This window comes from Pomacea canaliculata, linkage group LG3 (genome assembly GCF_003073045.1).
Source record: "Pomacea canaliculata isolate SZHN2017 linkage group LG3, ASM307304v1, whole genome shotgun sequence".
Classification (NCBI taxonomy): Eukaryota; Metazoa; Mollusca; class Gastropoda; order Architaenioglossa; family Ampullariidae; genus Pomacea; species Pomacea canaliculata.
In genome coordinates, this window is record NC_037592.1 from 24,111,026 (window position 1) to 24,135,584 (window position 24,559).

At 38.3% G+C, this 24,559-nt stretch overlaps 2 protein-coding genes and 1 long non-coding RNA gene across 5 annotated transcripts; 1 reads left to right on the plus strand and 2 right to left on the minus strand.

Annotated features, from left to right (window-relative positions):
• Positions 1-530: 530 nt before the first annotated feature.
• LOC112559465 (N-acetylglucosamine-6-phosphate deacetylase-like) lies at positions 531-10,632 on the minus strand. Its single transcript, XM_025230751.1, is given in 12 exon segments — positions 531-2,352; positions 3,657-3,703; positions 4,898-5,027; positions 5,542-5,686; positions 6,205-6,293; positions 6,654-6,863; positions 7,381-7,435; positions 8,288-8,344; positions 8,346-8,428; positions 9,916-9,979; positions 9,981-10,155; positions 10,494-10,632. Coding segments are annotated over 11 exon segments (1,236 nt in total). The 5' UTR covers positions 10,134-10,155; positions 10,494-10,632; the 3' UTR covers positions 531-2,149.
• Positions 10,633-10,782: 150 nt separating this feature from the next.
• Positions 10,783-11,850, plus strand: LOC112559467. Its single transcript, XR_003098337.1, has 2 exons — positions 10,783-10,921; positions 11,765-11,850. It is a non-coding gene; the product is annotated as an uncharacterized LOC112559467 (long non-coding RNA).
• A 3,260-nt stretch (positions 11,851-15,110) lies between these two features.
• Positions 15,111-24,088, minus strand: LOC112559466 (rap guanine nucleotide exchange factor 1-like). Of its 3 annotated transcripts, none has more exons than XR_003098336.1 (14): positions 23,464-24,088; positions 22,926-23,003; positions 22,071-22,308; positions 21,343-21,592; positions 20,362-20,435; positions 20,028-20,133; positions 19,651-19,725; positions 18,847-18,935; positions 18,544-18,617; positions 18,155-18,225; positions 17,736-17,887; positions 16,622-16,764; positions 15,775-15,876; positions 15,111-15,246 (listed from the first exon to the last, which is right to left on the minus strand). XR_003098336.1 is itself a non-coding variant. In XM_025230752.1 (14 exons), the coding sequence occupies exons 3-13, from the start codon at positions 22,199-22,201 to the stop codon at positions 15,820-15,822; spliced, it is 1,218 nt and encodes a 405-aa protein (XP_025086537.1). In that variant the 5' UTR covers positions 22,202-22,308; positions 22,926-23,003; positions 23,464-24,088; the 3' UTR covers positions 15,111-15,246; positions 15,775-15,819. The 3 variants fall into 3 exon arrangements, 2 of the variants coding, with proteins under 2 accessions (XP_025086537.1, XP_025086538.1); XM_025230752.1 differs by having other exon boundaries at positions 16,626-16,764; XM_025230753.1 differs by lacking the exons at positions 22,926-23,003; positions 23,464-24,088 and having other exon boundaries at positions 16,626-16,764; positions 21,343-21,615; positions 22,071-22,189.
• Positions 24,089-24,559: the final 471 nt, after the last annotated feature.

Sequence of the window (24,559 nt, forward strand, 5' to 3'; positions counted from 1 at the left end):
ATCAACTTTTTAGTTTTAATGTATGCTCTTGCAGCTTGACAAAGAATTGAAAAACTAAACTAAAAACAAAATCCTCTTGAGCTACACTACTCTACTACTTGCACTACTAATTATACAGTGCTTGTCTCATCAGCACTTTACATACAGGGACAATGGTGCACAAGCACATATACCTTTTTAAGGTATAGGTATTAAATACACCTTTATGAGCACACATACATTCGATGTATATATTCATCCATAGATACAGCACGTACACCATTTTTATACATTTAATTGGTATGACAAAGGGACACGTATACTGACAATAAAAATTATTATATGTGACCTCAACGACGAAATGAGTCTTGTCGCACTAGAGGCCACGAAAGGTGATCGGGGTCAATTTTGTGTAGTTTAACCTTTCTTTAAAATTAGATTCCTTGGTTATTGAACTATCAGGAAAATACACTGCATAAAATAAAAGTTAAAAATTGACTTAAAATATGTTTTAATCGAGGTACCCTACTGCGATCTGTACCGAATTCTGCAGAACGAAAACAAAATTCACCCTGTCATAACCCCATCTTGGTATACCTTGCCAGAAAGCCCGGATCGAGTCTGTATGTTCAACTTTTTTAAAGAACGATTCAACTACTAAACAATCAAAATATTTGTCTGCAAATGGAGTAAACAAATCCGGTCGGCCATCTCGACGCTAATCTTTGAACCCGCTTTTCTCGAAATGGCCACCACCGTTCTTTCACACTTCAAATGTTTATAACTAACTCAATAGTAGGATGAGAAGAACAAGTTTTATATCAAAAGAAAGTTCAGAACCTGCACTTTTTGAAAATATGCAATTTGGCAAATCTCAAATTTCTGACAAGACTTATTTCGTCGTGGAGGGTCACATATTACTAAAATAAAATATTTTCTCTGGAATATCTTTCTGTGTGTGTTTCTAAGTGGGTGGGTGTGCTTTGAAAATTTAAATGAAAAAGAACATTTCCTCGAAAGATCTAAGATAGCAGTAAACCTCACTGCTACTATCGTACAGATATTGTATTGATATGATGCAAATGTTTTTAAAGACAAAAACCCATTAACTGGCAGTTACAATATAAGTAAAGACTGTAAACATAAAGTGAAAACATAATAAAGCGCACTGGCCACTAAAGCAGTAAGAGGTAAAATGTTCATGTTTTTATAAACTGTCTTTCATTACTTCAAACAACATATATTATCTTGTCCAGCAAACATATGTATTTGCATGAGAAGAGGACATAATTTTCATTTGTATTAATGTTTGACAATGTAAAGTTTTATTCAAAATTCCAAAAGGTTTTATTTACACAACTGTATGTCTGGATATTTTCTTGGTATTGCTTTTGTGTCTTCATGAAGCATATAAAAAAGAAAAAAAAATGTAATTCATAAATTGAGATCTTCTGTTGACTTAAATCAGAATAATGAATAGTAATGTCATCTGTCTAGAGATTCTGACATCATCTCCATATAAGCTGATAAAAGAAACTCAGCCCTTCTATTAATACTAAAGAAATATATAAAACTTGCAAATATATAAAAGCCCTGCAATCCTTTCAAGTAACAAAATAATAACCAACAGGTCTCTTTAGTACCTGGTTTTGATCTAGATCATCCTCCTTAAAGGTATTAAATCAATCAATCAATTAGTCATGTGTCCTTTCTGAAAAGGGAATTTGCAATACACATTGCTATGTGATATAAACCAATAGTATAATCATACCCTGAGGTAATATAGCTTCTTCCTCCAACTTGCTCAGAAAATCTTCAAGCTGTATACATTTTTACCATGTCAAAAAATAAGAAGCTTAAGAGATTCAGCTTCTACTGACAGTGAAATGTGTAACCAAAATTTATCAAAGTCCATAAGCACATTTATTTTACAAAGGAATGATCAAGCATAAGAGAGAGCCCTGAAATAAAAAAAAAATAATTAGTAACCAAGACTCATTGTTATGTGTGATAGAAGAAATTCATTGATGCCGAGGGGAGAGACTAGAAGAAAAAGACCTGTGTGGTCCCATTCATTCAAACTGTGCCAACTTTTCATGGCATAGTTTCGCTTGCATAGTAAATAAATAAACTTTTTCATGACTATGCATGTAAGTTCAGATCAAGATGTTTACAGTAAATCATATTTTTGTACACCGTCAGGTGTCCACACACACTCTCCAGCAATATATGTGGCTTTGACCTCAAGGTTGTCATTGAGGAAAATGAAGTCAGCATCTGATCCATAGTCCAGTGTCCCCTTACTCTTTGTGATGCCCAGTAACTGAGCAGGATGGAGGGAGGCTGCTTCCAGAGCCAGCACCGGACCACATCCTAAGAAAATAAAAATTTGGCATCATCTGTATATAATTGGTGACATTTTGCTGAAAGGGTGCACACACACACACATACACTGGTAAGTAAAACAGTCATGTCATTGCAAACATAAATTTAGATCAAGATAAACAAAAAGTCTGAAAGAAAGGTTTCTTTCTATTTTCTGATAGCTGCTATCATTAATTTTTTTTTCTTATTCATGTAGTGTTCTGCTTAAAAATCAGCTTTCTCCATGCAGGAAAACCAAAAGTTTCATGAAATCCACCACAGCATGTTATACAGCTAAACAGTTACATACAAGTTATTAGCATTTTATTATGTAAGAGATAATATTAGAATATAAGAATAGAAAATTATAGTTATTCATATGTGCTGTAGAAAACTAGTTTTGAAGACTTCATGGACATTAGGTAAGAAAACTGTAATCTCACAACTAAAGTAAAATTGGAGCATTTTTTAAATTAAAAAAAAAAAAAAAAAGCTGATTCTAATAATTATTGAAGTACGTGGAAGAATTCATAAAACTCTTGTGCATTCCTATCAGTAAAACTTGGTTATGCATGAATATTTGGAAAAACATTCCCTCCTTTCATGGCTGGATGCAGAAGAAAAACAGTCATTTCATTTTATTATTGATTTACGATAAATATTTTCTGTATTAGAACAAGAAAAATCAGTTGGAGGCCAATCTGCAACCTATATGCATTGCAGATGATTTGACAGAAAACAGAAAACTGTAAGACCTTACCAACAGACTGACAGTTCAAATGCATGGTCATTGGCAATGGCAAAGCAGATATGTCTCAAAGAGGTAAACAGTTTTAAGGGCTTGAAAGCCACCCTCTCAGAAAATGACAGCTCCATGACAGATATTCAAATCAGGATTTCAACAGGAACAGCGGCAATGATTAGGCTGGACTATGAAGCATAATCTGTACAAGACCCTCGGTACTGATCCTGCTTTAGAGATGTGAAATGTGGACTATGTTTGCCAATACAAAGAGGGAATCTAGGCATTTGAGAACAATTGTCAGTGGAGGTGATATACAGGGATATTGTAGGGTGATCAACACCACAGTAGCTAGATGAAGACTGGCTTCAGAATGTGAAGAAATGAATTGACCATCTTGTGCATGACATGTTCACTATCACCCAAGACAGGCCTTAGTGGAGGTCCTTGTCAACTGCCATTGATGTGCTTACTCCAGCAACTAGTACCAGTCAAGGGACGAATGAGTGACTGAAAATAAACTGACTGATATTACTAAACTACTGGTGCATCAGAAAAAAAAAATACTCACTTGCAGATTTTGCAAAATGCCGCACACATGTATCCATTCTTGCAATGCTGTACAAAACAAGTCAAAAGACTACTATTTCAAATCATTCCATGTACTACCCACATAAAAGAATGGCATCCACATTTTACCAACACAAAATATATAATGTCCTCCTTCCACATCCTACTCATATAAAAGAATGTCTGTGACTGGCTGTATAATGCCTGGCATAAAAAAAATCAGGGATTGTCTATGGGCTGTATGTATATTTCCTAAGAGTGTCCCCAGTCTCCAAGAAAATGCGTATGTGTGGGGAGGGAAAGAGAACTTATATTTTAACATAAGTGCATGCAAGTATACGAGATGTGTCTGAAAAGGAATGGGACTGGTGTCATATTTATTTCAATTCCAAATAATAAACTACATAGTTTCCCCTTTCAAGTAATCCACCTCCAGTGTAATGCATATTTCCATCCTTCTCTGCCATGCTTCTTTGCACTGATTAAAGCATTCTATTTTCTAGGATGTTTCTCCTTTCTGTCATTATGTCCCTCTTGATAGCATCCATGCTATAAGTCTTGGGAAAAAGAAAAAGTCACATGGAGCAAGATCTGGTGAATAGGGAGGTTGTTCCAATAAGGCCAGGAACTGCCAGACACTTAGGGCATTGCTATTAGGTTCATTGTCGAGTGGGTTTACTTTGAAGGGAAAACCATGTAGTTCGATGTTTGAAATAAAATGTTTGTGGCATCAGTCTCGTTTAAGGTGTGTTCTATGGGGAATGTCACTTAGTAAAATAAATTCTCATTGTAAAACAAAAATTAGTCAGCAATAAATCATTTTGTATTAAATATTAGCATCTGTATTATATGTTTAAAAATCACAGGATTCTATATGACCTGGAGTACATTCATAAATTCTATTATATATAACTGGAATCTACATAAGCAGATAGGAATATACATTATGTACCAGGAATTAGACTCATTTTATAAATACAATCTGGAAAGTATGCTCATATGCATTCTAAGATTCTGTGTTTGTCTTGTTCACACAAACATCTACTTGACTTAGCACACACTTATGCACGTACACATTAGCACGTACATTAGCATATGTGTAAACACATTTACATGCATGCACAAAACCCAATAAGTGTAGATGCATCTATTTCAAAACACAGTTAAAATATATGTGCATGAATAAACACATTTAGGACATTTCATTTTCTTAGAAAGTGGCAATGATGTAATCTGCATCACCTCCCAGCAAGGGTCTCTGTGTCTTTGAGAAGAGCCCTCTTTCCACAAATTTCTACCTTCTGCTGACCAAAGTTGTAGATTCCTTCAGGCAGACCCATGGCTCTCATTGCATCAGTCACAAGTACTATTCCTGTCAGGAGAAGCCCCATTTAACCAACATGAGCTTAACATAAGCAGCCTTAACTGCTATTCAAATATTTCAGCTCCCATTAAGAGCTTTAAAACACATGAAGCCTTATTCTAGTGGGAATGGATAATAAATTTATAGGTGATGAAAAAAGCAGCACTGGAATGCTGATAAAAGAAGTGCTCACTTTCTTCATAGGTGCAAGACAGAGATACTTATTGGTCAGGATATTATAAACAAAAACTGAATTTTTAGATATTTTTGGATATTTTGGCACTTCAAAATTTTTCAAACCAAACAGATGAAATGTTATGTGAAAAAATGTAACCCATGATCCCCTGTTAATGTAATTTACTGGACTTTAGAATAATTTCCTAAACAAATGCCAACAGAAAATGCTGAGACCTGTTACAAAGATTATGAAGTGTTGCCTGCCATATTTATCAAATCTATCTGCCCAATTAAAAGCTATTCACACAGAGTTAACAAAAGAAAGCTCTAAAAAGTCATTACTTGCCATCAGGATGAACTCTGTAAGCAATGCGTAAAGCAGCTGGATGTGTGTGTATGCCATCGGATATTAGTCCGTAGAAAATGGTTTTGTCATGTGGCACATGTTCACTTGCCAACAATCCCACAAGGTGAGGGTCCCTGTGATGAAACTGTCACAAAACTAGCTCTAATAATCATCTGATCTCATTCTTGACAATCATCACGAAAAGTGGATTAATTTTAGTGTTATTCATCTATTCATGACATATAAAACAAAGGCTGGCCACAACTGGGTAGGCAGCTTTCAAACCCCTGATAAGTTGTTCAGATTACTCATTATCTCACCTCTATTGAGTCCTTATTGATAACTGCATTACTATCTCACACCTTTACACCATGCAGTTTATTGCTTACATGTAGAAGTATTACAAGGAAAATGGATTGCATGCACTCTGTATTATTTAAAGCTCTACCAGATTGCAAAATATTTTTCAAATGTTTAATGTGTAAGCAAAACTAATTAATGATCATTAGTTAATGCAACACATTTAATCAACACAGAAATCTATTTGTTTTGGACCTACTTGTCTAGTTTTTAGATGTTACTGAACAGTTGAACCCCAAGCATTAAAAGCATTTATATAATTATTTTTTAAACAAGAATTAATGCATTGATTTAATGACTAACAGGAAGCATTGCATTGAAGAGGTGAGTGATGAAGGAAGCACCCTGACACACTGCCTCCTCCCCCTGTACTAAATTGGCAGTTGAGTGGCCTGTGAACATAAATTTTAAAAATGAATGCTACAAAGATATGTTGTAGTGACTTTAAGACTTCAAAGTTTCAACTGTTCATAAAGAAAAGTCATTTACTCACCTTTATCACTAGTGTTTGAAATTGTGGTTAGCTTCTAGCAAAATGCATGCATTTAAATTGAAAGGATTTAGAAAAAATGGAAACACAAGGATGCAAATATCTGCAAGGTGCTTTATAGTGTTAGTGTAATTTTATTACTGCAAACTTTAAACCTTTAGGTTGACACATTTGCCAGTTATTTATTCCTGTTTATTGTGAAAATCTTTCTTTTGCCTTTTCTGATATTTACTTAAGAAGACACTGCAAAACCAAAACAAACCAAGTGATACTGTGATTCTCCTAGCCACACACTCCCTGATCACTTCATGTGCCTGTTCTTGCTCTGGAGCCAGGGTGATCATTGTGATGTTGTCAATGTTACCATAAACATCTTCAAGGTCTTGGAAGCCATTTTCCAGGGTCCTAATGTACTGCTCGGGGTGAGCACCCTTTTTCTCTTTGCTGATGAAAGGACCCTCAACATGAATACCTTTAGGATGGAAAAACCCTCCAAAATTTGATGGTCAGTTAGGATGCTATTTCTTACATTGTTTGATTTATTGCAAAATGTTTTATAAATGTGAAGGAGTTGTGTAACAGACTTTGGTGTAAATATATCACCTGGTATGAATTACATCTCTGTGTGTGTGTGTGCACGCATGTTTTTAAGTGCAGGCATGTAGGTACATATAATCAAAATTCCCTCGTGCATGCATGTGTGCCTATATATATTTAATATAGAATTTATGCTGTATGTTTCAGAAACAATGAATGTATAAGCATCTCAATGCCTCTTAGAGGGTGAAAAAATAAAATATCTTGTATCTTTTGAACTTTTAGTGTTAAGGCGTAAACAGGTACAAGATGAAGTTACAGATGTATTGTGAGTACAGGAACACAATGAAAATAACATTCAAGTATAAGAATAAGATAGGCAACAGTACGTTTTGTCTTTCAAAAGCAAACTAGATCTAAAACATTACTTATTGGAAGAAAAGTATACGTACCTAACACACCTGCCCCTTTTGCACTCCCTGGGCATTTTTTAATCTTAGGCAAGATCTGGATATAATCAATCAGTCAATAAACCAACCTACCAGTCAATCAATCAAAGTAAGAGACAAACAATCCCAATTTTTACAGACTATGGCATTATATGACAGTTGTAGATTTTATAAGGGTGCAGTCTTGCTTTAATTATCTTCGTCATTCCCCTGGCAAACCCTTTATCTTGAACACCAGTTTCAGTTGATTCAGTTTTTTTTATTTTTATGTATTTCTGGCATTAAGGTGCTTTAAATATATGAAATATATCATCTGCTTGAGAAGCATTTCTTTTGTGTTGACTCGAACCATTTATTTTCAAGAACTATACTGGTTTACTTAAAGACTTATCTGAACTCAATTATATTTAAAAGGACTTCATTAATAAAAAGTAATGTCTAAATAGCTTACCATATAACCTACTTCTGTTCAAAAGATACAAGCTTTTAAACATTGAAAGGCAGTAAAAAAAATAAGCCAGGTCTACAAACTAATTTTGGAATATCAATACTGCTGTATCATCATAGCTACAACCAATGGAAGAGTTGGAAGCAGATGTTAATGAAGTATACCTATGCATGACACCACATACTTTGATTATAATTCATATGGGTCTGTGACGCACAACAGAAGATTACAAGCTATACAAGCCATGATGAGAGAGTAACCGTAAAAGAAAAAATAGTTAACAACAATAGGATGACAACAAATCTGACTTCTTTTTATGCTAGATGAAAATGTTTTTAATGAAGATTTCTATCTAGCAAATGGATGGAGTTTAAGACTTCAGATTTGGGGAATTGAGTTAATCAAGGAATGAGAGAAAAAAAAATGTACACCTGGATGATTCATTAAAGTCTATTCTCTTACTGTTCTGTACACTTCTGACGGTGATGTGACCACAGTGGGACAAAAAGAGGTTACACCATGCTTCCAACAGTCCCTTGGCCACAAGGTTAACCCCTGCAGGGATATCCCCATCAATATCTGAAAAGTCCACACCAAATGCCCCTGGACAAACAAAATGTTTATAAAGGACTCATCCAAAGTGTATTCAAATTAGTAAACTGACAATTTATTGAAGATATGCATCATACACACACCAACACACAAGCATACAACAAAGTACAACACAACCTTTATGAGTTTCCAATGAAGAACAGAAGAAGCAGCAGCAGCTGTAGTCCATCTATCTGAAATTGCAAAGAGATGGGGACTTGGTCTTTAACATCGAGCCAGCAACAAGGGCTGAACCCAGGATCCAGGACAACCAACCTTCACTGAAGACTGAAGTGCTACTTACTTGTCCAAAGAAATTTCTGCATCATCCTTCTCTCCCTCAGTCTCATAAACAACTCAACTATTACTTTCTCCACCTTTCACACGTTCTGGTTACTTAGTCACAGAGAAAACAGTTTATCCTCAATTGTTTGCTTGGACCTTTCTCAGAGACACTGACCTTGCTTATTTTTTAAGGTTTCCACTGGACATTTTTCCCGAATGGTTTGTGATCAGTCTTTTTTTTTTTTCTTTAAGGATGTTACGTGAATTCTACAACCCCTAAGAAGATGTGATGCAAAAGATACCATTCATATGCAAAACAATACAAGAGCCATCCCAACTCACTACAATTGGATTAGTACAAAGCTGGTTTCAAAAATATATATAGTGTGTGGATGTGTAGGTGTGTGTACACGTATTTGCAAGAGTGTACATGCATACATATGTGTATGTGTGTGCATGTACACTCATGCATTAATGTGTCTGAGAGACAGAAAGAGAACCAAACCCAAAATGTAAAAGGGAAAGGTGTGCACAGTTTATATGACCATACAACTGTCTGTCAAGGTACTCACAGATAAAATAAGCAAAACAATGTGATAGGATTTTGAATCTTATGTTTTTCATAAAATGAAAATATAATAGAGGGGTAGACAATACATTGACCCATATAGTTAAAAAAAAAATTCACTTCATTCATTCTTTGGCACTCTTCTCTATATTGATTTCAAATGTAGACATTTATGTCTCTCAGTTATCTTGCTAATTCCACACTTAAATTTTATAGGGAATTGCTCAAATGAAAGTGTTGATTATTAAAGAAAGGGCTATTTAATAGGTGTTTCGCGGTTTTTTAATATGCCCTAAAGCGAAGTCTAAGCATGAATGCATGCCTCTTCTGGTCATATCTGGTTTACTAACTAAAGTTGACAAAAACAGCTTATAGTTTACATATATTTTTATTCGTTTTATGCCGCTTGCACATATATACACACACCTATGGCACTCTTAAAGCGGTGTGGTAAATTTCTAACTATGTTCATGAATGGTCAACCTGACCTTAAGTAATTTAATTGTATATATTTTATCAGTGCAACTGATAATGCTTAATATTACCTTGTACATCTATACCCAATTTCTCCTAAGAACTGCTGCTGAGAAATGTCAACAATTTTGTTAAGAAGAAAAAAGTTTGTTCTGTACTGTTGTAACCTTACCGTTTATCTGTACATCAATAAATCCTGGAGCTATGATGTTCCCTTGGCAGTCAATTTGGATGTCAGGCTGGCTTTCGTTCGTCAAAAAATATCTTTTCTGGATCAACTATCTTACCATCACGAACCCATAAATCATCCCAGTAAATTTTATGATTTCTCAGAATGCGACAATTTTTGAATTGAAGAAGAATTGCAGCAGACAACGATGATTGAGACATGTCTGGCAAAAGTAAACAGCACCTGAAAAAAAAAAAAAAAAGGTCACTGTGTCACTTGCGATTTGCAGTTACACCAGAAAGTCAACTCGAAAAATATTTAATGACTGATCAAATATTGTTCTTCTGATTTATCTTAGCAGAAATTCAAGTATATTCTTCTCATTCCTTAACAGAAAGGGAGAAAGTTTAAATTATTGAAATTTCACTTAAAAACAAAAACAAAATCGTCTGCTGCTAAGCAATATCACAAGCAATATTATAATACTTTAACCTTATAATAAATCAATGTTTCATAGTAATTTGATTACTTCAAGTATCTGGCTTGTAGCATTAATGTGAAGATTGCAAAAACATATGTACCTAATAACTTTTGGAGCAGCAGGACGTCAAATCGTCTTGAACCCTCAGATGACAACACCCACCTTTTCCCGTAGCAAAGAGTTATCCTTCTGACCCCTATCCCACCACAAACCATTAAACAGGCCAAAAGGTAATTTAGAAAGTTCGTTTGATAAAAATTTGTTAGGATTAGAGTTAAAAGTGCTGTAATAGTAAAAACTTTATTTGCAAGACAGTGGTGTGAAAATCAGTAGTTTTAGCGGTAAGGGTGTTTGAGCGAAGAATGTAGAAGGGGAGATTACTCTCAGAAAGATATATGACGTCTGCTTGTGCTTATATGCAGGGGCAAAAATGAAGATCAAATCCGGATATACAACACAACAACTTTTGAGGTTTCCTCTTCTTTTTGGTGCAATCCTGGGCACTTTTGTGCTGGGTTTTATGTACAGGTGTGTTGAACTTTTTTAAAGACTAGTAAACAGTGTTTGTTTTTTTATATACTACTACTATACTATGTTTTATTCCATCACATTAAGCATATAATGCAATATACAGTACCATTATCAGTGCCATGGGTCATCTCCATAAACGGCAGATTTCTGTCAAACATATGGGTGTACTTCAGTAGCTGAAGCTAGAGAAAACATTTCCTTACTTTCTCTCGGCGTAGCGAACGGTGGTGTACATCGATTCGTAGTGTTTGTTAGATTTTTAATCATTATATAGGGCACACACACACACACGTACACGTCAAGCATACAAAGGTTGACAAGAGAGACGCAGCAGAATAAAGATATATTTAACTGGCATTGCAGAAGAAGTGTTTGACCACATCATCATCATAGCAGTGAAAACTCCACCATAAAAGAAGGAATATACTTTAAGAAAATGTACTATAATAATGATTAATCAAAACTGGGAAAACTGTGACATGAAATATTAAGATAATGTAAAGAAAATGTTTGACTTTGGTGAAAAAGTTTCTGTGACTGGAACACTTCCTTACCCCATCTACATAAACAATGGATATCTACTTTATCAGGGAAAATAATAAGGCATCTCTACCCCTTATGGTTGCACATTTGTTGTTCTTTACTTTTAGAATCTACACCTCTCAGTTATTATTTTAATGTCTCATAATAATCAGATTTGCAGGGTATAGTATGTGATTGCTTTAAAACTATTTTTGTGATCTTTATGAGTAATCAAAATATCATATACCAGTCATAATATTTGCTTTCTATTTCTGTAGTGGCATCATACTTTTGCTGGGTTTTTTTTTATATTGTTAGAAAGGAGTACTTTAGAGACGAGATCGAGGCTGTCAGGCAGAAAAATTGTGATGACTCAGTGCAAAGAAAAGAAATCATGGAACGAGCAAAACAAGCAGCATCAGAAGAACTGGTCAAGTCCAGAGGGAAGAGTCTTTAAGATAAAAACACAGATAATATTTGTACTTATGCTTTCGATCTAGGATGTAAGAAATAATTCAAGATATGTAAGTTTTGTCCAGTTAAAATGCTTTTGAACATATGAAATTTAAAATTCAGTCAAGGATATCATATATGTTTACATGTAAATCAGAGGCAGAAATTGTGTGAGAGCTGGAGGGGTGATATTGACATGAAAGACAGATAAATCATGCAACACTCTACCACAGCCAGATTTTTCTCACTGAAGAAGAGAGGAAAAAGTGAAAACCTGGAGAGTTTTTGTTTATATCTTTGTATTGTCATTTATAAAATCTTTTTTAAAACACTTATATATATTTATGTGATCACGTAAAAATCCTTGATGTAAAAGAGGAAAAAAACAAACAAAAGGCATTGACCTAGAAAGGCACACCTATGCAAGTACTGTCGCATGCATTATGAGGGATCAGTGGCACCAAGTTTCCATTACTGTCATGGTCAGCTGACGAACAGCAAATGAGGTACACCACAGGAAAACATAAAAAAAAAAAATAAGGGAGGGGAATGCTGGAATGGAAAAGAAATGGAGCAGACTGTCTTCATGGGAGATGGGGAGTATGTCAGTTTTCATCTTCAAGTACTTCGAACAGCAGATGAAAGTGCGGCTAGTGGAAGATTGTGCCGAAGTTGCGCTGACCTGTGTTCCTGAGCTTCTCGTAGAATTCGTCGCAGATCTTATCAGTATAAAGGCTCCAGGCGATGTACAGCTTGTATCGTTCCTGCATGGTTTCATGGGAAGGGTAGATGTGCATGGTGCGCTGGACCTCACCAAATGAGCTGACATTGGACATGGACGTGTAGAAAACCTTGTTCAGCAGGATCACATCAGCTCCCATACTTACCTGAAACAACAGATTGTGTCAGTACCTCCTATAATGCTCTTTAGACGTCTTTGTGTGTGTGTGATTTAATGAAATATAAAAGCTATGATTTTCTAGAATTGCTATTCTGTTTTATGTCATTGTTAAAACTTTTTGATTACTGAAAAAGTTTAATGCTTTTTAATGTATATAAAATTGGGGATGTGTGTGAACATGTATATGCGTCTGTGTGGGAAATGGTTGCATAGTTATGAAAGAAAAATAGTGTACAAGACTGAAACAAGGTTTCAAGCATCTGCAGAACTGCATACTTTGACTACGCAATATCAACAGGATAGAAGATTCTATCCGCTAGATGTGAAATGGCGGTCTCATTAGAGCACGAACTTGTATTACTGGACTGTTGGCAGATAATTTTTTTTCCAATTAACTACTAAAACGAGACAGGTGTGTACAAAGCTTCCGGTTTAGTCACAATCATTGTGTTGAGGCTCGCCAAGACCAACAGAGGAGAACATCGCAAGAGGCTAAGCGTTGGTCTTGGCAGACAGCAATCCACCTATACACATCCATGGTTAGAACGAGTCACGAAGGCAGATGCTACAATAAAAAGTTACGCTTCCTACGCACCAGTGCCACGGATCCAGACACCCTCCTGTTCTCCCACCCGGGTTCTACAAGCTGGTCCAGCCCCTACGAAAAAGCAGACATTGAAGTAAATAGCTTTTTATTGTTATTTACGATGGCATGGATTATAGGTGTGACTAATTTTTTGAGCCGTTTTGTAGAGGAATCAACATTTTTGCTTTTCTAACAACAGCTCTGTTTGTTAAAAGCGGTTGTCAGCCACATAAGTTTTGAAAACGACATTATATGTTTGCCGGGTGCAACATTATTTTCAGCGTGCGTGTGTGTGAGAGAGAGCGGAAGCGCGGAAAGTAGTGGTTAGTTCATTATAAATATTACTCAAAATCTGTTCCGTTTGATACAAGCATTTTTACATCTCAGTTCTCTGAGTTTTGGAAAATATCAAGGCCTCATTTTTCGTCACATGACAAAAGCCGGTTTACTGACTGGACAAACACCTCATAACTACATGATGAAAGCTCAATTCGCACTAGTTATGGCACCAACTGTTAGAATGTGTGCTTTTCTTAAAAATCCGCTGCATATTTTGATTATTGTACAAATGACAAATATTCTGCAATATGAAAGGGACACTGAAGATATGATTAGCAATGTGTCGCATCAGATCTCCTTCCGACTTACAAAAACATCTCCTGGATGCAGCGTTTCCATCTTGATGTACGCGGGGGGACCGGTGGTGGAGTACTTGTGGCGTTGCTGCGAGCCTCTCACTTTGGTAGCTTTACGGGGTATGTACTCGGGGGGTACCCGGAATGCCTTCCTACGTTGCCAAGACGACGCTGTCTTCCCGCAAGATGATCTATTGCTTGTCTTCGGCTTCTCGTCAAAAACAGTGGCGTACAGAGGGGTTTGGTCACCCTGAGTGAACAAAATCAAACAAAAAAGTGTCCCCAGTCATCAATGAAAAGGCTTGTTTATTTAGTAGATGTCAAATCAAAGGGGACTTCAAAAGATTAAACCAGAAATTGCTGCTACTGTTAAGATATGTTTGATAAAAATGATGGGTTTTGTGAAAATAGGAAACTTCAGAATGATCAAATATTGAAGAATAGACAAGTAAGTGTTTTAGTAAATATCTTATACACACTAAGGCAACAAGAAAGGAACAAGATTTTTTTCTCTCTCTCTCTTTTGGTGCACGGAGCAGCCACCTACTCCTGCCTCCCTATTCGTCACTGAACATTTTCCTTAACATTAGCAATAAGGGACGATTCACTTCGAGCTGAGGGCTCAGTTCATTATTTATTAAAGCAAACAGTTAAGTCTCTCCACTACACAACTTTCTTCCTCAATACCAACCATATGACGTCGTCTGAGGTGCTTAGGGAAAAGCAATCAATCTTACGGTGAATTAAATTTTAAAGAATTGGTGCCAGAAGTAAGAATGTTCTACGTTTCTAAATGGTGATGCTTTTGTAATAGTAACGAGCACCTGTTTAATGTGATTATTGCTGGTATCTGTCAAATCAGACTGCGAAGAAACATCATTCAAGAGAAAGCTGGACACCAGGTCGGAATGCTGGCTGACTTGCTCGTTGGCGACAGTTTCGATAGAGGCATCGTCGTCATTGGTCGCACGCAGATGCCATCTTTTCTTTTTATGACTCCCTTTTTTGGGCAAAAATTCGAGCGGCCATTCTTGCATCTTTGCCACCATGTGGGGGCTATTCACCGAGCTTTCCGAGTCCTTGAGATTGGTACGCAAGCCGGAGCTGAGGTACAGGCAGGAGATTGCCGCCAGGTTCGTGGCATGGAGATTGCGGGCAGACAAACGTTGGTACAGCTGATACCTGTTCGGGCGCTTTTCAACGAACCTTGTGTCTGTCCTGCAGGCTACCACAGAATCCACAAACAACCACGAGCTTTAGCATTTCTCGTCCCTTTATATACATTCTATGAAGCATATCATACCTATAAACACCTGCAGCTTCACATGAATACTAGTATGTCTACATGTAAGTCCGTCTGTGCTTCGCCTTCCGACATCTCTCTCTCTCTACTTACCTAAGCAAAATTTGTTTGAAGAATTAAGGTTGGATTTGCTGGAAATGGATTTTAATGATAGTAGTGAAAACAGATAATCTTAAAAAATACAGATAAGAAAAACAGCTGTTCTGAAGAAATAGAGAAGAAAATAAGTACACCGTCAACGACAAGTGCTAGGTGAGGTTTCATAACCTGTGATTGTAACGTTCTAAAGTCTTCGTAAGCTTGCGAATGACTAGAAGTATTCTACAGAAACCAAAACTCTATTTCGTAAGCCATAAAAAAAAAAAAAAAGAAATGGCCATGCATGGCCAAAATTTTTATATTAACAGACTAGAACTCTTACGTCAGGAAAAAAATTAAATGTTTGCACACCAGGCCAGCCGTCTATGTCAATCATGGGATTAGCCAGCCAAAGCTCTAAGTCCTTCCATGATGCTTAACCGCTTCTACAAACTTGTAGACCACACAAGTACCCTAAAATAGGATAAACATCACACACACACACACACACACACACACACACACACACACACACACACACACACACAAGCAAGCACACACACACACGCACGCACGCACGCACGCACGCACGCACACACACACACAGGATCTATTTCGTGGAAGTCATTGTGTGTATTTTAGAGCAAAGTAGAACTTACTAGGAAATGACTTTAATAAAGACTGTACATGCACGTGAAAACTACGCACCAACAGGTTTAGAACATAGAAAACTCACATTAGTCTGACAAAAGCATATCAGTGTCACTTTCAACAAATAATTTTCACATTCTCCAAAAGTCTTTGACAGGTATCTTTACATTTTAGAAAGTCAATTGCTCCAGATAAATACACAACAATCCCACCACTATTCCCTCTCACTCATGATCGCGCTCGCGCTTGCATATGCAGATGAACGCGCACAAAAAACATACACACATGTACATTAAAACACATACACATTTAAATATGTGCACATGCACGCGGGCTCACCCACACACATTCAAATATAATAAAAATAGACACGCATAATAAATACACATTAACTACAGATATATGTCCACACACGAGGAACGGAATGACATGGTGTAACAAGCAGTTTTATCCGTTCATCTAAAGCAATTATTCATCGATCATGCAATGAAGTGATAAGACATTTTTTTCTTTACTCTATAATTAACTAAAACTATGTCTTATTTTTGCGTAAAGAAATTGGTGTTACCGACTGTTCGCACGATATAGATGTGGTTAGACTTGGCACTGTCCGTACACAACACAACGTCGTTTTTGAAATATTTCTGATAACATTGACTGGGATACTTAAGTAGCATGTCACAGGGCCAGAACTTCATGAAGTCCATGTGCCTGTAAATGTCAACATCGTTCATGGTATTAGTTCATCTTAATATACCTGATGAGCATTGTTTGTCGTAATATTTCATATTAATGCTGGTGAGCGTCAGCAGTTTTCTTCTATTATTTGAAGAAGTTCAGCTTTGCTTACTGTTTGTATATCCTTGTGTGTCAACACTACTCACGCTGTAAGGCGTGTCGTACGTCTTTAATTAGTGATTGTCAAAGTTACATCGGTTCACGGCTTTCACTGCGATGGTGTATCACTGAGCAGGAAACAAATAGAGGAGAGATATTTGTGAAGAGGTCAAGAGGTCAAACATTTAGTCGACCGAGCCAGTGGTTTGAAAGTGAGGATGTTATTTGTGGTTTTTTTTTCCCTCCCCTGCAAAGGTGGGGGAGCACAGTACTACTTTTCCACTAGCTCAATACAGAGATGCACACTAGAATCTAGTGTACAAATGACTTCTTACATAAATATGACCTGAAAAATCAAACTTAAACATTCATTTATTTATCTGTTTCCTAGGATGAGCTTGCAGTTGGCACTTTACGTTATCTTGAGCATTGTGCATGTCTGATTCGTGCGCCTCAAATTTACAAGTACTTCGAAAAGAGAAGAAAACTTGGCAAAGAGTCCTCACCGAAGAGGTTGTTTGCATTAACAAACATTTAGCCACCGCCGAGATGCGACTACCATCTTGTCTTCAACCCGTGTCCTCTATATTCATCCTATCGCTCATTAACCCAGTCTCTTGCTTTATTTAGTAATTAGTTGTAAGGTGGCTGTTATTTATTTTACTACAATCACCGATGAATATACAGCTCTCTTAAAGTGGATCAGTATCACTGAAGGAAATTAGGCATGAAGGCGATTTGATTATTACAGAACGAAGCAGAAGTTATCCCATCAGGGAATTGGGAATTAAGTTCTTTTATCATAATATCTGCAATCTGCAGTGTTTATTCGCAGGAATTCTTACCTGATAAACTCCAAATGATCAGGATATTTATCCTGCAAGCTTGTGTCATGAAAGACGTGCCAGTAGTGCTTTTTGCTGATCACAAGAAGCTGCATGTTTCTGCGTGACATCACTGAACACGATCGCGGGCATCCCTTCTCGAAGTCTCCCTCCTATCGGCAAAAAAAGCGACAGCGATCGGACCAACGACTTTCTGATTTACACGAAATGCGCAACACTTCTGGACTAAGTTACATGTGAGGTCTTGCATGACGCCAAGTCCACGTTTTTCGGCATAACAAAAAAAAAAAAAAAAAAACTATTATATACATACTTAACTAAGTCAGCTAGCACTTGGTATCAACTACTTAATACCTTTTTTTTTTAAAGACCTCACATTAAACTAATTGATGTGTGGATATAGATCAGTGCACACTTACCACAAAAGTATCACCTTGAGAAATGACGTTGCTGATACTCTTGTTGTTTTCCGAAATCTCTGTCGCTAAAGCTGCAGAAAAGAGAGGTCTTGTTTACAGTAAGGGATTTGTAAGGACCAAATCTCTGTGTTTACATGTTACGTGTGGACAAACATATTGATGTATATGTCGTCTATGCCGTGTGTAAAAAGTAGGTTGCTTCCTCCAATTGAAATGGAAGTATGACGGTCGTGGAGTTTCGAGCATAATGTCTCTCTCCAAGATATGCTCTTCGACTCTCATGGTTCACGACCCTTTGTTTATTATGTTTTCGCGGAGTTACATGGGACGTGCGCACTGCTGACATTTACAAAAATCGCTTGTAAATAGGGAAGAAAACATGGACCTACCTTGACCGGTAATGACAAAATACCAGAATCGCGGATCCTGACCCTGTCGAACTATCACTCTATTTGCTCCCACTCTGTAGGACAAACAGTAAACAGGGTATAAGACTTTCTGAAACACAGCATCATGATATAAAGCTTACTGAAACATCAGTTAAAAAGGATGTTAGGTTTGCAGATACATCGGCATTCAGTAATAATAAAGTTGATTTATATAGCGCTTTACACCACCAGCAAAAGCCCTCTAGCCATTTAGGATATCACTCTCCTAATCAGGATGTTGAAGTAAACTTTTTGCTCACTCACTCCATATGCCTGCCATACTTGGCCAACTTGACCTGAATATCTTCTGTGAAGCTACAAAAGCCCTTCAGGTACCGCAAGTTAGTCAGAACCTGTAACACGTTATCTTCACAATGCATGAGCAGATACCAATCACAACCAGTCATTGCATATACTATTAGTTTTAACAGATACACTAAAATGAAAAGCAACACACACACACACACGCACACGCACACACACACACATGCACGCATAAACTAGTTCGTCGTCGATAGATTCTTGGAAGCTGCGACTTTATGCAAACCAAAAGTACAACGAAAGCTGGCTTTGACGTCGGTTACGATAATTTCAATCGTAAACAAGAGTTCAGTATCTACGGTATATTTTCTTTCACTTCTCCGGCTTCATGTGATTCATTGACTAACAGTCCTTTCTTCAGAACATCACCAAACTTCTAAATAGTTACCCAAATCATGGGGGGGAGGAAACCGGAGGACCCGGAGAAAACTCACGCAGAGAGAGAGAACGGCGCTGACTCCACACCACGTGGTCTCGACCGGTTATTGATCTTTTTTCTCTCTCACGGGAATCGATAGTTTTTCTCTCAATGTTTGGACGTTTGTATATACGACGTCACATTTCTTTACGAAGTAAGAAAGATGACTTTTCAGGCTTATTTTAAAATCTCTAAAATCGTAAAACAAGAATACCCGACTCTTCTTCCTCACCTCATGCTCTGCATACAGACAATCACATAGCTACATCATACATAGCAACAAAAATAAGAATGTGAATACCAGTTCATGCATGACTGAGCATCCTTACCGTCTCAATTTCGTCTTCAGTACGAGCATAATGAGGTTTGCATAACATTAATACTGCATTCGAGTTCGGAGATACCTAGACGTATAAAACAGAAGGTCTTTACAACATTGATTAGTAACATGCTTTATATATCAGATATAAGTAAACATTCGCATACTTTCCGAAAAGGAGACAGTATTGTAGTTTCGCTAAAAGCTGCCTTCTTTTGTCTTACAATCAACTGTTATCAACTGCCACTTGTTATGACTAAATACTCGTTTTTTGGAATTCTAATCGAGGATTTGAGATTGTTATGCACTGAACGACCAAATATACGCTAATTAAAGTCCAAATCAGAATGATTTCAGAGATGGCACGAGGTGTGTCCGTTGACTGACCTCTGTTACGGCCTTTGGTTTCATGAGAGCAATATCCATCCTCCTGCGTGACTCTTGGGTCTCAAAGTCAAGAAAAGGCGACAAAATGGGATCTTTTATTCTCGACCTGTTATCAACATGTCATCACAGTTGGTGAGGAACTTTGCCTTGCTGTGATAATGTATTTCAATCTGTCTATCAGTCAGTCGATAGGTCGGTCGGTCGGTCGGTCGGTCGGTCGGTCTTTCTGTTTGTGGGTCAGTCTACATTACCTCTCCCTCCCTCCATTTATTAATCTGCCTTTCCCGATGCATCCACTTATTCGTGTACCTCCTTCTTTCTGGCGCTTACTGACCTTCTGGTGAATTCCCAGAGAAAGCCATTGACCATGCGTACCATGGTAATCAGGTTCTTCCATTTTCGGCGCACCTACATCAGTAGAAACAGAGTTGCGTCAACCACGCATAGAAACGGATGGTCCGCAGCATAACCTTTAGTAATGAAACGATGACTAACGCAATGAAAACCAAAGTCCGTGGGCTTGAGTGGTGACATACTTTCTCTTTTTGCCTCACCCTCCCTTCCCCATTTCATGCGTGCATGTATATCTCTGTGTGTGTGTCTCTCTCTCTCTCTCTGAATTTGGAAGATCATTTGGCAGATTTCCTGTAGCACGCACGCGCGCACGCACACACACACACACGCACGCACGCACGCACGCACGCACGCACGCACGCACGCACGCACGCAAATGACAGGAAATCTGCCAAATGATCTTCGAAATTCCCACACAAATGCACATTTTCTTTTCATCAAAAGTGAAAAACAATTCGCTTTAAAATTAAATTTGGAATGAGAGAAATTTAAAAGAAAAGAAGGAAAATGCGTCTGTTTAGTTGTAGAATTCGATGAACTTGAGACTGATTAGTCCTTGCAAAATGAAAATGAACGTGGTCCATCTCTCGCGCCAGTGCTATGGCGTGCTGGATCGTGTGACCTGCGGGAGAAGTCCTGCAAAACTATGCATTGGCGAGGATGGAACAGGGAGTGTGGGAACCTCTTTCAGGTAAATAAATCGTCCCTCCCCGTGCGCAGATCTTGTCTGTGTTTTCTAGTTCTTCAAATATTTTGTATCTCTTTATACTTCTTTCCTTCACCCGCGCTCCTTTAAAAATTAATCTCTAGGCAACCAGATGCTACGAGTACTAGGATGTTAGGGCGTCCCGACGCCATGGAGCGAGAAAGTAGAGAAGGACGTATATATCGCGACAGAGGGGAGAAAGAAGCTATGGCATCTGTGTGTCGCGACGCCATGGAGCGAGGAACAAGGACGTACTTCTTGCGATGCTATGGAGTGAGCAGTTCGCAACGCCTTCATGAAGATGCTGTAGCTGCGCTTTTCTTTCTCTGTCCTGCGGGTGGGTGTCTCTGCCTCTTCCTCTGTCATCTGGCCACCCAGCTTACCCCACTTCTTCCGGGACACGATCGTGCTGGCGAGAACGCTGAGACGAGCGTCGGCGTGGAAAGGCGTTTTCACCACACCTGTCGCCACCGGTACTAGCTCCCCCGATTTCTCAAGCGCATCTCTGTAGAAAAGAGACAGGGCTTCCTACCGAAATGAATCGAAAATCATTACAATAATAAAAAGATCTTTTCTACATTGTCACGTTCTTATTTTAAATCTTCTTGATTTAACATTATTGTTATTTGCCTCCCTACGTAGGCGCCTTGTTGTTGCTATTGTTGATTGATGATGGTTATTAATATTATCCTCATCATTATTATTTTCAAAGCACATAGAGATTGCATTATCATAAGTTTTCTTGTGATCCCTGTAGACCAGTGGTTCTTAACAGGGGTTCGATCGAACCCTATAGGGGTTCGGTGAGTCGGTCTCAGGGGTTCGGCGGAGCCTCCGCCACGGAGGTCAAGACACACCCGCAATTCGTGATGACACTAAAGAAGGGTTCGGTGAATGTGCATATGAAACTTGTGGGTTGGGTACCTCAAACAAGGTTAAGAACCACTGCTGTAGACGATGATGAATGGAGAATTTTGACTCACCGAGGTATGCTGATTTTCGGTAGGACCAGTTCCTTACTTTCCTCTTTTCGCTTTTCCGGCTTGCCTACAGAAGTGATGGTTGCTGACCGGGGCCACTGACCGTGGAGACCTGATGGTCGGGGAAAGGCCATTGTTTCCCCCGCTTGCCCTCTTGGAGGATCGTCTGCTCGTGCGTCTCGTCTCGTGGCCGGCGATCCCTCTTGGTTTCGATTTCAGGTACAGTTTTCTTGGGTAAAGCCTAACATGGGTGAAAGCATGGACATTTTTCTCTGAATGAAAGAGCTTAACAACACTGTCATGATTTAAACTCTTTGGAAAAAGAAAGAAAATTGCAAACAAGGTTGTTAGTATCTTAGTTATTGCACACCGAGTCTTCTGCAAGCCGATCATCGTTCCACCTTTTAGTTAACTACCGTAAAGGGCCTCATAAAAGATGCAATTACTCTATTGAAAACTGTGTGAATGCACATTTGATTCTCGAAAATATGATGAAACTTAAGAAGCTGTTATGTTGTGCCTGAAGATTTTTAAATGTCAAAGATCTCATAGTAACGGATGCAGGACACTGTGTAAAAATGTGAAATAGATGACTGATGCCGTATCATACAAAATATATTTCCTATTTACAGACAAAATCGACTAAAAGATAGTCTAAGTAACGTAAGTCTTTTGTAACCGAAGAATGTACCCACAACTCATTCTAGAAAAGACTCAAGTGGCTGTACTGTACAGAGAGCTTGGTCAATCAGAGTATGACCATTGGTCAGATGCAAGGTGTCCTCAGCACGTGTTGTTACATTCTGGCTAATGTGGCGTCAGTAAGTTACATAACAAGTGTACTGAAAGTATTCAAACCTTCAATCTCTTCAGTCGTTCGTTGTACTCACTCAGGCGCTCCACCTCCACCTTCAAACGTTGTGAAAGTTCTCTTTTCTGCACACAGATGTAAACAAGCCCGTGGGACACACACACACACAGAGAGATAGAGAGAGAAAGAGGAAAAAAGTTCCATAATCTTTGCAGTCTACTAATCAAAGAGAGAACAATGTGGCACAGCCCCTAAGAATGCATAAAATGAGGTGTCTGTCAAGGAAAATGAGTCGTTATACTTTTTATTATCTGACGAGTAGCCGTTAAGTACTTTTTTTCAAGTGAAATATGCAAACGCGAGCACGCACACATGCTCTCTCTCTCTCACACACACACACACGCACACCATTAATGAATGAATATCAGAAAACAGGCACACATGCTCTCTCTATATATATATATACAAAGGACTACTGACAGTCCTGCTGCTACAAGGAAGACAAGTATAAACATGTATAAGACATGTATAGTCTCCTTGATATGTATTAAAGTCACACAGATGTCATCCTGCGTGATACGTCACCTCCTGCTGAGTGCGGTGCTGCCAGCTGTTTAGGAGCAGCGGTTGACGCAGCTTGGTGTAAGAGAATCTTGACGTCGACAAGCTCTGACTACCACTCTCTTGGAGTGGGCTTCCGTGGGCAACTTCCATGTTCACCTCCTTCAGACAATCCCGTCGATGCCTACCTCTCTCGCTTTGGGCTCCTGCTTACCTCCCTTTGCCCAGCGGTGAGCGCGCTTCACCGCAAGGTGGTGAGTGACGTCACGAGCGCTGCTGCGCGCGCAGAGTCAGTGTCTTTGCCGTCGAACTGCTCTGTCCAAAGATGCGATGTTACTATACTGTCCGTAGTGTTACCGAATTACGCGGTCCAGAGGTCAACTCTGGTTCAATTTTCTGGTTTTCACTTTCTTTGCGAGGAAGCAGATATTTTACAAAGACATACCGTTACAGTAATCTGCCTTCTTCAATGACCGGGAGGCACTGAGGAACCCGTAGCTGCGACACAAACGCGCTTTCGCGAAGCCTAATCGTGCGAACATCCAAACCGTGTACTATCGTATTGCTAGTCCACTGAAATAAAGACATTTTGCAGCAGACCATGACAGCTGCAGTCCACAGCTCCGACATACCATCAAAAAATACGTCACAACAACTGCATCATTTAATATTTGACGTCATTGCATTTTGTATTGTTTTACCTAATTAATTTGTTTTTGTTTTTTTTTTAATATTTATTTTGCTCCACGTGCGACGAATGAAGAAGGTTGCAAGAGGTGCCACAGATTCGACGAAGTGCTGGCAGCAATATTCTGTTCAGACGAACTTTAATTTCGCAAATGAACTTGATTAATTTGAGGCAGATTAACCCTTAGGAATAATTGCGGACAGGGATTATTTGTGTCAGGGAATAAACGTCCACAGACTGAAGCTGCGGGTTTCAGCGCTACCAGCGATGACCATCTTGGTCACCTGATTTTGTTTACACGAGGCCTGCTGTGTGATGTAACCACATTAGAAAACAGGATTTTTAAATTTAATTTCAACTTTATCCCAAATCAACAATCGCTCTTAAACTAATAGATCTTTACATTTCATTATGTTACATATATTGAATTAA

Coding starts and splice junctions, on each gene's coding strand:
- LOC112559466 (XM_025230752.1), bottom strand. CDS start 22,201: ATGGCCTTTCCCCGACCATCAGGTCTCCACGGTCAGTGGCCCCGGTCA. Junction 20,436..21,342: donor ACTCCATAGCATCGCAAGAA/GTACGTCCTTGT, acceptor CTACTGATGTAG/GTGCGCCGAAAATGGAAGAA. Junction 18,226..18,543: donor TTTTGTCATTACCGGTCAAG/GTAGGTCCATGT, acceptor TCTTTTCTGCAG/CTTTAGCGACAGAGATTTCG.